Below are 16,847 nucleotides of genomic sequence, written 5' to 3'. Positions count from 1 at the left end.
CCACTAAATTGGGAAAACCACTGCAAGCCAGATATTTTAGAATGAACTGTTGTTAGTGTAGGTGCTGAAAATGATAAGCAAACCATCCAGTCAGATGGGATGAGCAGCCGTGGAGCAGAACAGAGCAGAGCTGAATTATGGATTGCAATAAATGTGCTATATCCCCATAAATAATAGAAAAAATGACTTCTGAGCAAACCTGTCGCAGAACAAATACCACCATTATGTCACTTATGACAACTCTTGTTTCATTAGAGATAACAAATACTGTGCTTATAGGAGTGTGTTTACATGTACAAACCGGATTCCAAAAAAGTTGGGACACTAAACAAATCGTGAATAAAAACTGAATGCAATGATGTGGAGATGGCAAATGTTAATATTTTATTTGTAATAGAACATAGATGAAAGATCAAAAGTTTAATCTGTGTAAATGTAACATTTTAAAGGAAAAATATGTTGATTCAAAATTTCAGAGTCAACAAATCCCAGAAAAGTGGGGACAAGTAGCAATAAGTGGCTGGAAAAAGGAAATTGAGTGTATAACAAACAGTTAGAAAACCAATTAACACTAATTAGGTCAGTTGACAACATGATTGGGTATAAAAAGAGCTTCTCAGAGTGTCAGTGCCTCTCTGAAGCCAAGATGGTAAGAGGATCACCAATTCCACCATTGTTGTGCAGAAAGATAATGCAGCAATACCAGAATGGTGTTACCCAGCGTAAAATAGCAAAGACTTTTAAGTTATCATCAGCCGTGCATAACATCATCAAAAAATTCAGAGAATCTGGAACAATCGCTGTGCCGTAAAATTCTACTGGATGCTCCTGATCTCTGGGCCCTTAAACGTCACTGCACCCCAAACAGGAATACCGCTGTCAAGGAAATAACAGAATGGGTTCAGGAATAATTCCAGAAAGCATCGTCAGTGAACACAATCCACCGTGCCATCCACCGTTGTCAGCTGAAACTCTACAGTGCAAAGAGGAAGCCATTTCTAAGCAAACTCCACAATCTCAGATGTTTGCACTGGGCCAGGGATCATTTTAAATTGAGTGTGGCAAAATGGAAGACTGTTCTGTGGTCAGCAGAGTCACGATTGGAAGTTCTTTATGGAAACTGGGACGCAGAGAGGACAAGGATAACCTAAGTTATCAACGCTCCGTTCAGAAGCCTGCATCACTGATGGTATGGGGTTGCATGAGTGCTTGTGGCATGGGTAGCTTGCCACAAGCAGAGAACTATGTTCAGGTTCTAGAACAACATCTGCTCCCATCTAGACGTCATCTCTTTCAGGGAAGACCCTGCATTTTTCAACAAGATAATGCCAGACCACATTCTGCAGCAATCACAACATCATAGCTACATAGGAGAAGGATCCGGGTACTGAAATAGCCAGCCTGCAGTCCAGATCTTTCACCTATAGAGAACATTTGGCTCATCATAAAGAGGAAGGTGTGACAAAGGAGTCCCAAGACGATTGAACAGTTAGAGGCCTGTATTAGACATGAATGGGAGAGCATTCCTATTTCTAAACTTGAGAAACTGGTCCCCTCTGTCCCCAGACGTCTGTTGAGTGTTGTAAGTAGAAGGGGGGGATGGCACACAGTGGTAAAAATGGCCTTGTCCCAACCTTTTTGGGATTTGTTGACGCCATGACATTTTGAAATAACATATTTTTCCCTTAAAATGATACATTCTCTCAGCTTAAACTTTTGACCTGTGATTTGTGTTTTATTCTGAATAAAATATTAGATGTTGGCACCTCCACATCATTGCATTCAGTTTTTATTCACAATTTGTTTAGTGTCCCAACTTTTTTGGAATCCGGTTTGTAGTTCATAATCCAATAACTGCAGAAAATTAGATTTGGTCCGTAACCTGACCAACACACTTTAAATACACTTGAACATTCTGATAATGGGAAAACTGTGCCTACATGAGTCAGGCAATTGGATTTAATAGTTACTGTGTATAGACGTGAAATGTGGTTTTGTATGTTTAATTGAATTATATTACTGGGTGTTCTAGGCTACTTTACACTGCCATTGCCACACAGAAAGAAAATAATCATACTTTAAAAGTAAGACAAACAAAAAGCAAATCGGACAGATGCAGGGCTAAAATTTCTCAGTTCTGTTTCTTTATATCTCAGTAATATCATCCATCATTTTTTTTTTGTTTAAGGTCATTTCACCTGATGAATTTCAGAAGAAACATTTGTGACAGATGAGATCTAGACAAGATGTACGTACGTGAGATTCAACTTTGTGGTAGCAGAGTCATCAAACATAAACTTTCAGCAATTCAGTTTCTATTATGGGTAGACTAACTTTATGGGCATGTTAGACCAACCTCCATAAAAGTGTGGCAGTCTTCCACAAAGGCGCCCTTGGTGATTTGCTTGAAGCGATCACAGATGTCCGGAAGGTTCCGTGCCTGCAGGATGAAGGCCTGGTTGTGGTGGATCAGGGTGAGTGCCACACGGAACAGGATCTTGGAGCCCTCGTAGAACAAGCAGTCCCAGACCCGCATTACCGTCTGAGATAAACACACAGAGAGAGATGACTGGGATCTAGAGCCGATGACCAGCGGAGGTCTCATGTGGGACGAGCTTGGTTTAAAGCCCCAGGATTGCACAAGAAGGTCAAAGAACTTCCCACTGGCCCAATGTATTCTCCTTAAAGGACATCTCTGTCTTGATTTACTACACTGCTATCTTTCACCACTGTTGTGTCGGGACACGACGGTCACTGTCTCACCTCCACAGGGAGGATGTCGATGAAGAGGCAGATGAACCAGCGTGACACCACCAGAGTCCACATAACGTTGTGCTCCATCATGGCACGCCACACTGCAGGCACCTTGGCCTTCACCAGCTCTCCCAGGACCTCCTGGTCTGTCTTCAACCCCAACATGGCTGGCGTGTAGTAATCTGAGATAGTAGAGAGAGAGAGCGAGAGAAAGAGAGCGAGAGAAAGAGATGGATGCCATGTTTTGGCCCTTATTTGTGTAGACAATAGAAGTATTACATATGATGGGAGAGAAGACTTAGCACCTCCTGCCTTACACTCATCATAATGAGATTGAAATGGCTGTGTGGGTTTTCTCCAACATCACCAGGTGATGTAGCCATTGCAGAGTCTGCCTGTAAACACCATCAATGCCCTGAGGCACTCTACACCCTAGCCATATGCACACAGGACGATTCATGTGTAAAAAGCAGATCAGTGATACTGAGGTCATGGTGAGGAAATTTTCAGCAGTAGGGCCTTCAAACTGGGGCATTTATTGAAAAAAGAAAATACCATATTAATTCAATACTTGTAAAATATACACTTGTACTTTTTTCCCCTCATGGGGAAAAGGGGCTAATATGGGACAGGAAGTCAATGTGGATCGGAGGACGAGCACTTTCTCTGAGGGCATATTTAGTTCTGCCCCTCCCAGGGGTGTGACTCAAGTCTAACAGTCATGTTGCAGCTCAGAATCATGTGACCCAAGAGAAGGTTTATTCATAGCACAGCAGGAGAGAGGAGGGGCTTAGAATAGCTCTGGCAGAGTCACCTAAACACACACAGGTCAACTCTCATGCATTCATAACCCTAACTCCTGTTAAAAATACCACAAGCATACAGTTACAGAGAAAGAGGCTGACAACTCCAGTGTAGGCAGCCTGTAAAAGCTCTTAATGGCGGACGGCCTGTGAACACGCTCCGGATGAGCAAGTGGTGAGATACACACAGTGAAAACGAACATTCTGCACTCTGAATATCATTTCATTTTGTTATTTCATATGCCTGTAGGAATAAATATCTGGTTTTACTTTTCTGATCTTTTTTTAATGAATTTTATATTGATGTAGTCACTGTGTATTCTGGGTACAGCTGTACTTAAGGTGGTAAATCTGAAAAATATCAGAGTAACAGAAAATATTGTCATACTAAAAATCCTGCAAAGTTTGTTAAAAAAAATCAGATAGGAAAATGATGAAACACTATTAGACTAAACACTGAATCAGACAAACCCCACAAATAATACAAACCTGGCAGTATCCTACCCAGAAGTGCATCCATCAACCAGAAGGACTTCTCTTCATCTTTGGTGATGATGATGAGATACCCAGCAATGAAGTTCATACCCTGTAAAAGTGTGGATTAAGAAGAGTGTGGATTAAAAATAGTGTGGATTAGGAAGACTGTGGATTAAGAAGACTGGATTAAGAAGAGGGGCAAGAAACAGTCAGACGGAAAGGAACCCCATTCAGACCAGGAAGAACAAGCAGCAGAGTCCATGACGCACTGAAGGACCTTTGATGCAAAGCTCAAGTTTAGCTCAGTGAAGAACTGTGGTCATATTAGCCTAGGTGGCACGCACCAAATTTGTGAATCAATTTGCATTGGAAATCAGACGGCAGGTGTCTGTGAAAGTTTATACTGTCGAGAAAAAAAATTGCATCTTTTCATCTTGGCAGGACATCAATGGCAGGACCACAAACCATGCCGGTTTCACTACACACCCTGTGCAACACATGAAAGCACTCAAACAGAAAGCTAAGGGTTGCGGGCTTTAAACGGGACATTTGGGTATTTGAGTATTTGGGAATCTTAGTTGTCTCAGTTGTTTGTGGTCTGCAGATATCAGGAACCATGACAAACCAAACCGTTCTGATTGGGTTCCATTATACATGTCACTAAGGGAGTCATGAAACTGGAGTCGCCAGACTGACACTGAAGAACCAACACACCAAACGGACCACAGCAAGTGAACAACACACACACACGTTCTGCACCTGCCAGAAAATGATGACTCAAATGGAAAAGCACTGTTTCACATAGGAGCAGATTCCAACATCAAGTGTACTTTAGCTCAAAGTGATTCCCACTTCTTGAGCTACCTCCAAAAATTGCAAACGGTAACGTCAGATGTAACTGATGCAATTTTCTAGATCACTGCCAAAACTTGGTTCAGTGTCCACAACAACTTTAACATTATAATCTAGTTTGTTAATTAAATGTCTGCAAGATGAATTTATCTTGTGTTCCACTAATTTTTTTTATCAGGGATTAGAGACATTAGCATGTTATGCTATGGCAATGTGTGTTTTACTTCTATCTGTAATGCACAAAACAGGACTGCTCTGCAGTGTGTTGGTATGTATGTTATGGGGTGTGTAGGTGCTAAAATGAGCAGAGAGCTGACCTCAGAGCAAACCCAGGGTCTGACTCTGGTTCAAACATGTAGGCCTATGGTTGCACTGCTGCATTTTCTCTGGCAGCCATGGGTTCATGCTGAACATTTGCGATGCCAGTGTGAAGCCGAACTTGCGGAGAGGAGAGAGACTGGGGTGAGTAGTAGCAGAGAGGAGAGAGACTGAAGTGAGCAGTAGCAGAGAGGAGAGAGACTGAAGTGAGCAGTAGCAGAGAGGAGAGAGACTGAAGTGAGCAGTAGCAGAGAGGAGAGAGACTGGGGTGAGCAGTAGCAGAGAGGAGAGAGACTGGGGTGAGCAGTAGCAGAGAGGAGAGAGACTGGGGTGAGCAGTAGCAGAGAGGAGAGAGACTGAAGTGAGCAGTAGCAGAGAGGAGAGAGACTGAAGTGAGCAGTAGCAGAGAGGAGAGAGACTGAAGTGAGCAGTAGCAGAGAGGAGAGAGACTGAAGTGAGCAGTAGCAGAGAGGAGAGAGACTGAAGTGAGCAGTAGCAGAGAGGAGAGAGACTGGGGTGAGCAGTAGCAGAGAGGAGAGAGACTGAAGTGAGCAGTAGCAGAGAGGAGAGAGACTGAAGTGAGCAGTAGCAGAGAGGAGAGAGACTGAAGTGAGCAGTAGCAGAGAGGAGAGAGACTGAAGTGAGCAGTAGCAGAGAGGAGAGAGACTGAAGTGAGCAGTAGCAGAGAGGAGAGAGACTGAAGTGAGCAGTAGCAGAGAGGAGAGAGACTGAAGTGAGCAGTAGCAGAGAGGAGAGAGACTGAAGTGAGCAGTAGCAGAGAGGAGAGAGACTGGGGTGAGCAGTAGCAGAGAGGAGAGAGACTGGGGTGAGCAGTAGCAGAGAGGAGAGAGACTGGTGTAACGAATGCAGTAATATAAGCATTTTGTTTGTGTAAATTTATTCATTTTCTTTTAATATCTATTCATATTTGTATATTTTGATTATTATGTGTACAAGAATTGTGTAAGAATTGTTTAGTTAATAACACCTAACCATGTCAGCAGTGAGGTCATCAGTTGGTCACGTGATGCACTTGGGGGGAAGGGATGTAAGTTTCGCAAAAAGTTAGTCGGTGTGTGCAAGCGGCTTACAAAAGGACAAAGAGCTTGGAAGAAAATTGACTTCTAGCTATGCCTAACCTTCTGGTTGGAGGTGCACACGGTATGATCAATTGAGTAAAATATTCTTGTCTGTATGTGTGTGTAAATTAGGTTGAAGAACATTAGCGTTTTATGTAATAATTCGTTAAATAATTCATAGACCGGAACATGATGTTTTCGTTGACGTATATTGTATTTTATTTCAGTGTTCACGGTGGTCTTGGAAGTGTAAGACAGAAAACAACCTGTAATAAACTTTAAACCATCAGTCGGAGCGCGGCACCTTTTTCAACTAGTAAAGAAAAGGTTGGGATTAGCTATAGTGAACACGTGTGTCGAGTGCAGCTTAGCCCGAAGCATGAAAACTTGGACACCGATCGGTGTATGCAAGTCCTTCTCGCAAGCCATGCTGAGATGGACGAGGGAGAGGAATAAAAGACCGTCGCATCTTGAAGATTACAGCTACGTTTTCAACCTCGAAAGCCTGCGCGGAGCGTTACAACTGCTGAGACAAGCAAAATATGCCGTCGGATCGCGTCGAGGACAAGTATTGAAACTGTCGTTTTCGCTAAACATCACAGGGGCAACAGAGCGCCGTGGTCGTGAGTGGCAATATCAAACCATTGACTTTTAGGTTTTATAAAGCTGATAAGAAACAAACATATCTTGTAAATACTTAAATAAGTGTGATAGTTCATTTTATGTGAATATTTCTAGTCTACGTTGATAAGTAATATGACATTCCTACTTTGGTTGTTTGTTTTGGTTGTGTAAGATTGATAATTGAATTAACACTGATCATTACTTGTAGCATAAGTTCTGCTTAAAGTTAATACTTTATAGTATTGTTTCAAAACAATTAAGAAATGGCTCAACGCAAAGAAAGTGTTCTTTTATTTGAGGGAGTAATTCAGGCTCTTGAAGAAGAAAAAATAGAATTACAAACCAAGTTAACAACTGCAATAGATGCAACATTAAGGGACCAAATAATAGAACGCATAGCTGAAATTGATAATAGTCTGCAAACATATAGCATAGATAGCCAGGAGCCAACTTCTGAACCTGAACAACCAAGGCGATCAGAAAGGGATCGAAGACCAACTGAAAAATGGCTTAACTATGCAAAGGAAGAGAGTGCAAAAAAGGAAAGAAAGTTTATGCTGACTTATGTAACTTTCAAAGGTGAGGTTCAGTACATTAGGTGCAAACTCAAAGAAGAATGTGACAAAGAGAATCTTGAAAGTATGATGACTACTTTGGAAGAATATGAGTCACACTTAAAGCAGGAGTATGAAAGCTTACGTGCATTGACCACACCAAGTCAAGAAATAAGACGGCGAATGGATAGCTGCACCTCAGTAACCAAAGATGTAGTTACCCTGTTGAAAATGCGCTGTCTAGAAGTAGGCAAAGAGTTTGATGCTGCTGCAGTAAAGGAATCACTCTGTAAATTACTTCAGAGAGACGATGCGAGATCAATATATGGGTCCACTGTATCACGGGCAGAAGTAAATAGTGTAGCAGGAAGTCAGATGTCAATAAGGAAAGCAGAAGCAGCAGCACGTTTAGCATCAAAACGTGCCGAAATAAACAGAGAGAGTGAAATCACTGCACAAAGAAAGGAAGTGCTCGCTCAGCAAGAAAAACTGAAGATGCTGGAACACCAAAGAGATCTGGAAGCTATGCAAGCTGAATATGATGCGTATGCAGAGGAGGAAACGAAAATGAGTGCTGATATAAGAGAAAGGAAAGAAATAACTTCTAGTCAGCCCCGGCATAACGCCACTCCAAGTGCTCAGATTCTCCATGGCACATTAGTCCCTCCTCATTCTGACAAACAGTCAGAACAAAAGTTGAATGAAGCAACACTAGTGCAAGCCTTCAAAGAATCTTTGATGATGACAAGACTTCCGGCACCTGAACCATCGGTGTTTACTGGTGATCCTCTTGCATTCACTGAATGGCAGACCAGTTTTAAAGCCTTGATAGAGACTACTTGTACAAGCCCAGCACATAGACTGTTTTACCTCAGAAAATACATAAGCGGAGAAGCGCTGTCTGTGCTAGAAGGAACCTTTTACCGAAGTGATGAAGAAGCATATATGCAAGCCTGGGATGCACTGAACAAGCGCTATGGCCATCCATTCATAGTGCAAAGAGCCTTTCGGGGTAAACTTAGTAGCTGGCCCAAGATAGGACCAAAAGAACCACTTAGATTAAGAGAGTTCAGTGATTTTCTTGTGTCATGCAAAAATGCAATGCCTCACATATCGGGTCTAAAAGTTCTGGATGATTGTGAGGAGAATCAGAAGTTACTTCTGAAACTTCCTGACTGGGCAACAGCTCGATGGAATCGACTTGTCACCAAGGAATTGGATGACGGAAAGCCGTACCCAAGTTTTGAAGTGTTCTCAAACTTCTTATCTGAGGAGGCACGCATTGCCTGCAACCCGGTGTCCTCACTTCATGCTTTGAAAAGGACCGAGGAGAAAGCAGGCACAGAAGCTAAACGCATTAAGGCCAGAACCCTAGTGACAACAACAAGGGTTGCTCAAGGAAAGGGTCATCCTTCTAAGGATTCAGGTGAATCGATAGGCTCGACAGTTAAGCCATCTGCTGCTCAAACAATTAAGCAAATAAAGTGTGTATGCTGTCATCAAAATCACTTTATTTACAAATGTGAAAAATTTGCTGCGTTGACTCTTGAAGAAAGGAAAGCATTTGTCAAAACCAACAATATGTGCTTTGCTTGTTTGAGAGTTGGTCATGTTGCAAAGGATTGTCGGAGAAGGGCTACTTGCAATGTTTGTAGAAAGAGCCATCCAACTCCGCTTCATGATGAACCGGCTCAAGAGGAAAGGCCTGAAATAAGCCAACAAAGAGACAGTACTTCTACTGCCTTATGTAGTATGAACATAACCAATACTGACCGCACTTCAATGATAGTCCCAGTGTGGATCTCTAGTACTGTCGGGCATAGCCCAGAGATCTTGGTGTATGCACTGTTAGATACACAAAGTAGCAATACATTCGTTACTGAAGAAGTGTGCGACAAACTGGAAGTGCACACTGAACCTGTTAAACTCAAGTTGTCAACAATGACTGACAGGTCAATAGTGAATTGTCTCAGAGCCAGTGGGTTAAAGGTCAGAGGATACAGTTCCGAAGAATGCATTGAACTGCCACCAGCTTACACCCGAGAAGATATTCCGTTGGAGAAGACCAATATTCCAACTTGGAAAATAGCCAAAGGATGGACACACTTACGTAGCATAGCTGACGAGATGCCAGATTTGCTAGATTGTCCTGCTGGGCTGCTAATAGGCTATGACTGTGTAAGAGCTTTAAAACCAAAAAGGGTCATATCCGGAGCTGAGCATGAGCCTTACGCAGTGAAAACAGTTCTCGGGTGGAGCGTAGTTGGTGCCAAAACGCCTACTATTGGTGAAGGAACAAATGCTAGTTTCTGCTATCGCATTTCGGTAAAAGAAATTCCACCTATTACACCTGCATGTGCAATTAAGGCTCTAGAGAGAGATTTTCAGGATACAAACCCTTCAGAGGGAACGATCTCTCAAGAAGATATTCAGTTCCTACAAATTCTGAATGAAGGAATTCATCACAATGACGATGGTCATCTGGAGATGCCTCTGCCCTTTAGAGAGCGTCCCCAGCTGCCTAACAACAAACATCTAGCCACAGTTAGGCTGAAACACCTGAAAAGGAAAATGGATAAAAATCTCAAATATAAGAAAGACTATGTTCAGTTCATGGTCAATGTTTTCAAGGACGGTGATGCAGAGGAAGTACATGCAACACCAAAAGACGGGAACACCTGGTACATCCCACACCATGGCGTTTACCACCCGCGAAAGCCAGAGAAGATAAGAGTTGTCTTCGACTGTTCTGCCAAATACGAAGGCACCTCGTTGAATGATCACCTCCTCACAGGACCTGATCTAACCAATGCCTTGACTGGAGTGCTGTGTCGGTTCCGACAGTATCCAATTGCGATCAACTGTGATGTGGAGAAAATGTTCCACCGCTTTCATGTTACTCCAGAGGATCGGGATTTCATGAGGTTCCTGTGGTGGGAGAATGGGAACACAACGAGTGAGCCCAAGGAATACCGCATGAAGGTGCACATATTTGGAGCTGCATCATCACCAGGATGCGCAAATTACGGCATGAAATACCTCGCCGCCAAATATGAGCGTGAATACCCCATGGCAACAAGCTTCATCCAGAGAAATTTTTATGTGGATGATGGACTTGTCAGTCTGGCTACAGTTGAAAAGGCCAAGCAACTTGTACATGAAGCAAGAGAAGTCTGTCAGAAGGGACAACTGCGACTGCACAAGTTTGTTTGCAACAACAGAGCTGTCTTGGAGACCATTCCAGAGAGTGAGCATGCTGTAGAAGTAAAAGATGTGGATCTAAACTACACAGAGGTACCAGCTCAGAGAGTGCTAGGAGTGAAGTGGAACATAGAACGGGATGTCTTCTTATTCAATGTGATCCAACAAGGAAAACTAGTCACTCGACGAGGCATCTTATCCACAGTTGCCAGCATATATGATCCATTAGGATTTCTCGCCCCTTACATCTTGACTGGGAAAAGAGTCTTGCAAGAAATGTGCAAGCGAGGTGTAGGTTGGGATGAGCCCGTTCCGCTGGAATTAAGGCCAAAGTGGGAGACATGGCTCACTGACCTGAACAATCTTCAAACCATTCAAATACCAAGGTGCTTTGTACCCAACAATCTTGGCAGGATCCAGAAGATTGAGCTGCATCACTTTTCTGATGCCAGTATTAATGGCTATGGGCAGTGCTCATACATTAGGGTAGTAGCTGAAAAACAAGTGCATTGCACTTTGGTTGTGGCCAAGGCCAGAGTGGCACCTATGAAGATTGTCAGTATCCCACGTTTGGAGTTGACCGCTGCCACAATCTCTGCAGTCGTAAGTAAGATTCTCAGAGAAGAGTTGGACCTGAGGATAGATGCTGAGTATTTTTGGACGGACTCACAAGTAGTATTGGGGTACATCAAGAACGATGCCCGGCGCTTTCATGTTTTTGTTGCGAATCGGATCCAGAAAATCAGAGAGTCTACTGACCCCAATCGATGGTTTTACATTGAAACAAGTCAAAACCCGGCAGATCATGCATCTAGAGGACTCAAGGTGGCAGATCTAATGACATCAGATTGGTTAAGAGGACCCAATTTCTTATGGGAACAGGACATTGTGACTAACCCAACAACCCCAGAGCTTCTAATAGGTGACCCAGAGGTCAAGGTACTGAAAAGTGATGTGGTAAAAGATGACAACCTCTTGAAAAGGTTGGCAAGATTTTCAGACTGGGTTACTTGCCTTAACGTCATTGCTCGCATTCAAAGGCTGGTACATAGGGACATATCTGGGCCTGTTACTGTAGAAGAGCGAAAGAAAGCAGCTCTCGTGTTGATGAAGGCGGCACAAAGGGAAGCATTTGGAAAAGAGCTGAAACTTCTTAGCCAATCACAAAAACTCAGGAAAACTCATAAAATGTATGAGCTTGACCCGTTTCTTGAGGACGGAGTGCTCAGAGTTGGTGGCAGATTAAGAAGGTCATCAGCTTCGCTAGAGTTCAAGCATCCCGTAATACTCCCGAAAGAAGGCATCGTAACGCACCTGATACTGGACCATTGCCATAAACGAACACAGCACCAAGGCCGAGGGCAAACACTAAACGAGCTCAGAGCCAACGGATACTGGATAATGGGTGCCAGTAAAGTGGTGGCCAAGCACATCAAGGGTTGTGTGACATGCAGGAGGGTGCGGGGCCGAACTGAAGAACAGCGCATGGCTGACTTGCCTGTTGATCGAATAGAGCCATCACCTCCCTTCTCATATACAGGCATCGACTGCTTTGGCCCTTTCTACACAAAACAGGGTAGAAAGGAATACAAGAGATATGGGTTGTTGTTAACATGTCTAAGCTCAAGGGCAATCCATATTGAGATGCTCGAGGACCTGACAACTGATGCATTTCTAAATGCATTAAGATGCTTCCTTGCAATAAGAGGAACAGTCAGACAAATCAGATCTGACCAAGGTACAAATTTCATAGGGGCAAGGAATGAGTTGGGAAAGTGCTTAATGGAACTTGACAAGGAAAGGATTGCGACCTATCTGGCAAGAAAGGAATGTGATTTCCTTATGAATGTTCCCGAAGCCAGTCATAGGGGAGGCATATGGGAGCGTCAGATACGGACGACCAGAAGCGTGATGAGCTCTGTCCTTGCTCAGGCTAAAGGAAGACTGGATGACTCCTCGTTAAGAACGTTCTTCTATGAGGCTATGTTTATAGTCAACAGTCGCCCGCTGACAACAAACACCCTCGCTGATCCCAAAAGTATTGAACCCTTGACACCCAATCACTTGCTTAGTATGAAGACTACAACACCCCTTCCACCTCCTGGAAGGTTCGTTCAAGAGGATCTGTACGCACAGAAAAGATGGCGCAAAGTGCAGTATCTCTCAGAACAGTTCTGGAGCAGGTGGCGCCGAGAATACTTAACCAACATTAGCCTTCGTCAGCAGTGGCATACGACCAGACGAAACGTGCAAGTTGGAGATATAGTCATTGTTAAGGACGAAAACACTCCTAGAAATGAGTGGCCACTAGCTAAAGTTGTTGAGGCACAGGAAGATGATGATGGTCTCGTACGAAAGGTGAAAATACAAGTAGGCCAAAATAAGTTAGGAGCAAAAGGTGAGCGCTTAACACAACCTTCATTTCTTGAGCGTCCAGTCCAGAAATTAGTTGTGTTGGTTGAATGCTATTCAGAATAGCTTGACATTAACAAAAATAAAAGGAGCCAATCACCTAATTATAACATTTGATGAAAATTATGGTTTGAGTTTGACGTTGTTGAAAATTACAAGTTTTATTTCTTTGAATATTGTGAAAGCAAACCTTTGTAATTTTGGTGGCAGTGTAACGAATGCAGTAATATAAGCATTTTGTTTGTGTAAATTTATTCATTTTCTTTTAATATCTATTCATATTTGTATATTTTGATTATTATGTGTACAAGAATTGTGTAAGAATTGTTTAGTTAATAACACCTAACCATGTCAGCAGTGAGGTCATCAGTTGGTCACGTGATGCACTTGGGGGGAAGGGATGTAAGTTTCGCAAAAAGTTAGTCGGTGTGTGCAAGCGGCTTACAAAAGGACAAAGAGCTTGGAAGAAAATTGACTTCTAGCTATGCCTAACCTTCTGGTTGGAGGTGCACACGGTATGATCAATTGAGTAAAATATTCTTGTCTGTATGTGTGTGTAAATTAGGTTGAAGAACATTAGCGTTTTATGTAATAATTCGTTAAATAATTCATAGACCGGAACATGATGTTTTCGTTGACGTATATTGTATTTTATTTCAGTGTTCACGGTGGTCTTGGAAGTGTAAGACAGAAAACAACCTGTAATAAACTTTAAACCATCAGTCGGAGCGCGGCACCTTTTTCAACTAGTAAAGAAAAGGTTGGGATTAGCTATAACTGGGGTGAGCAGTAGCAGAGAGGAGAGAGACTGGGGTGAGCAGTAGCAGAGAGGAGAGAGACTGGGGTGAGCGGTAGCAGAGAGGAGAGAGACTGGGGTGAGCGGTAGCAGAGAGGAGAGAGACTGGGGTGAGCAGTAGCCGAAGCATTCTATGCGATAAAGACTATGAGGATAAACCTATAAGGACAGTAGCTCATAATCAATTACAGTTAAAGACAAAAGGTTAGACAGTCAAACTGGCTGTTCTGAACATTGCTGTGTTGACAGGATGAGAAGGGTACTGTGGTGATCCATGCTACTGGTGTTCTTGCTAAAGTCCTCATATAGGATTTAATTAAGGGAACTGTGCTGACTTGTGTAAAGAGGTATAACGGGTCCCCTATAATCTATGGATCACATCCAGAGAATCTATGGATCACTTCCAGAGCTTCAAAAGGTCGTCTTTCATCTATAATTTCAGTACCACTCCTGAGAACAACTCATGCACGCTCTGTGCAGTCAAGCATTGGGAGAGTTTCCCCTAACTCAGCAATGTTCGAAATGTGTGGATCAAAGTTTACCTGACAATACCCCACATCCTTGTTGTGGTGACCGTATGCTAGCAGTACGTTATACAGGACCTTCTGCAGACAAGGGGCAGCCGTCTTGCGGAACTGGACGTTGTCCGGGAAGGTCCTGTGTAAATCTGTAGGCACATATGCGCTGCACTATAAAAATTGTCCCATCGTAATTCAAGGCTAATGGCTGCTAATGATGAATGAAGGTGAATAGTCACCCATTAGTGTTATACAAATGCCTTCATGCAAACTAGTGGTGATTAAACTCTGTTTTTTGACAGAAACATGCATTTTAAAGTCAAACATACCATAAAAAAATCAAATGGCAGTGTGCTCAAAATTTGCTGCAAGGCGTACGCATGCAAACCTGTACGTATGGCCTCCATCAGGTTTGGGTCGTGTTGAGCCCGGAGCAAGGACTGATAGTAACCCGGGTTCTTCTCCATCTTCTCCTGAGAGCCGCTCACAGCCATCCAGATGAAGGTGCGGTGCTCGTTGGGGACCCCCTTGCGAATGTAGCGCTTTACTGCGGAATAGGTGCACATGGCATCGCAACTGAAGGCCTTCAGATATGATAAGTGAATCAGGCGAATTAGAGCAGTGAATCCACTATAAGGAACCAGAATTGGGACCACGAAGCGCTGCTCTACGACAGGAAACGGTTTCATTGTTCTGAACCTCAGAATGAGGAAGGATTAAAAATGGAGAACTTGTAAATGTTTAATTAGATTGTGATTGTGAGTGTTTAAAAGGTGCCAGTCACACTCACCTTTCACATTCTTCTCGATGTGGCTTTTCCCCTGCAGAAGTTTGGACCATCTGATGGACCTTCTGGTGAGCACCACCAAGTACTCTGACATGAACTCTTCATAAGACTCATAATCGAAGTCATCAGACCTCTCAAACCCATATGGGTCAACCCTGGAGAGACAGGGACACCAGTAAAGGCAGATGCAGGTAGCAAGAGGGTTTGTTAGGTTGTGTTCTCATATGAATATTATTTCTGGTTATTTTATTATTATTGTTCTTTTCAGACAATAATGTCTCCACTTGTATGTAATAAAAGCAGAAGCACTTTTATTTTGACACGTGGGGACACTGCAGGAGGTGGAGTCTTTTTGGTGTGCATCTGATCAAAAAAAAAAAGGGGGGAGATGTGATGACATTTCAACTTAAAGAAAATATGAGTGATCTTCATTACCATCTTTATTGGTTTATGGACGAAGAAAATATACTCCTAACCGAGATGGAAAGAGAACACATTCAAGACAACGATACAGATTATGGACCCAGGCGAGCCAAATCAACTGGCGGGAAATGGGAAAGGTTCGTTTTCAACGGAGACGAAAACAAATATGAACTGTGGGACGTAAAATTCCTTGGACATTTAAGGATGCTCGGTTTGAAAAACACCATATTGTACGAAGAAGAAAACGATGACGAAGAAAAGAATGAAGAATGTTACGCTGAACTGATTCAGTTTCTTGACGATAAGAGTTTCTCTCTCGTCATGTGCGATGCTACAGATAATGGCAGAAAGGCCCTGCAGATACTACGGGATCATTACGCCAGCCAGAATAAGCCCAGAATCATAGCCCTGTACATGTAATTAACCTCGTTAAAGAAAGCTGACAACGAGACGGTGACAGACTACATTATCAGAGCTGAGAAAACAGTGACTTCCCTAAGAAATGCAAAAGAAGTTATCAGTGATGGACTAATTATAGCAATGATTCTAAAGGGCTTGCCAGAATCCTACAAATCTTTTGTCATTCATAATGCACAGAGTAGTAAACAAATCACGCGGAGACTCATTGCGAGGGAACAGAGCATGTTAATTGATTCATTTGGTGAACTGAGGGCTCTCGTTCACTCTCCGATCCGTTCTCTGAACTGAGGGCCCTCGTTCACTCTCCGATCCGTTCTCTGAACTGAGGGCTCTCGTTCACTCTCCGATCCGTTCTCTGAACTGAGGGCTCTCGTTCACTCTCCGATCCGTTCTCTGAACTGAGGGCTCTCGTTCACTCTCCGATCCGTTCTCTGAACTGAGGGCTCTCGTTCACTCTCCGATCCGTTCTCTGAACTGAGGGCTCTCGTTCACTCTCCGATCCGTTCTCTGAACTGAGGGCTCTCGTTCACTCTCCGATCCGTTCACTGAACTGAGGGCTCTCGTTCACTCTCCGATCCGTTCACTGAACTGAGGGCTCTCGTTCACTCTCCGATTCATTCACTGAACTGAGGGCTCTCGTTCACTCTCCGATCCGTTCACTGAACTGAGGGCTCTCGTTCACTCTCCGATCCGTTCACTGAACTGAGGGCTCTCGTTCACTCTCCGATCCGTTCACTGAACTGAGGGCTCTCGTTCACTCTCCGATCCGTTCACTGAACTGAGGGCTCTCGTTCACTCTCCGATCCGTTCACTGAACTGAGGGCTCTCG

The 16,847-nt window shown here is 43.3% G+C and overlaps 2 protein-coding genes across 4 annotated transcripts in view; one reads left to right on the top strand and one right to left on the bottom strand.

The window, feature by feature from the left end:
* grtp1a (growth hormone regulated TBC protein 1a) overlaps positions 1–16,847 on the bottom strand; it is a 30,880-nt gene that overhangs the window by 1,721 nt on the left and 12,312 nt on the right. For both annotated transcript variants that reach the window (XM_076983334.1, XM_076983333.1), the window contains 6 exons: positions 15,179–15,330; positions 14,777–14,935; positions 14,413–14,537; positions 4,047–4,143; positions 2,764–2,936; positions 2,357–2,542 (listed from right to left, as the gene is read on the bottom strand). In XM_076983334.1, coding sequence (XP_076839449.1) covers positions 2,357–2,542; positions 2,764–2,936; positions 4,047–4,143; positions 14,413–14,537; positions 14,777–14,935; positions 15,179–15,269 — 831 coding nt within the window. In that variant the 5' untranslated portion in view covers positions 15,270–15,330. The remainder of the gene's footprint in view (positions 1–2,356; positions 2,543–2,763; positions 2,937–4,046; positions 4,144–14,412; positions 14,538–14,776; positions 14,936–15,178; positions 15,331–16,847) is intronic.
* On the top strand, positions 2,903–14,554 carry LOC143484547 (uncharacterized). 2 transcript variants are annotated; one of them, XR_013122656.1, is made up of 2 exons: positions 2,903–13,589; positions 13,735–14,554. XR_013122656.1 is itself a non-coding variant. In XM_076983331.1 (2 exons), exon 2 carries the CDS (start codon positions 7,171–7,173, stop codon positions 13,138–13,140), a length of 5,970 nt encoding a protein of 1,989 aa, XP_076839446.1. In that variant the 5' UTR covers positions 2,903–6,365; positions 6,511–7,170; the 3' UTR covers positions 13,141–14,554. The 2 variants fall into 2 exon arrangements, 1 of the variants encoding a protein (XP_076839446.1); XM_076983331.1 differs by having other exon boundaries at positions 2,903–6,365; positions 6,511–14,554.

This window comes from Brachyhypopomus gauderio, chromosome 20, assembly GCF_052324685.1.
Source record: "Brachyhypopomus gauderio isolate BG-103 chromosome 20, BGAUD_0.2, whole genome shotgun sequence".
Classification (NCBI taxonomy): domain Eukaryota; kingdom Metazoa; phylum Chordata; class Actinopteri; order Gymnotiformes; family Hypopomidae; genus Brachyhypopomus; species Brachyhypopomus gauderio.
Note: the sequence above shows the minus strand (reverse complement) of the source record. Positions and strands in the feature narration are given on the sequence as shown.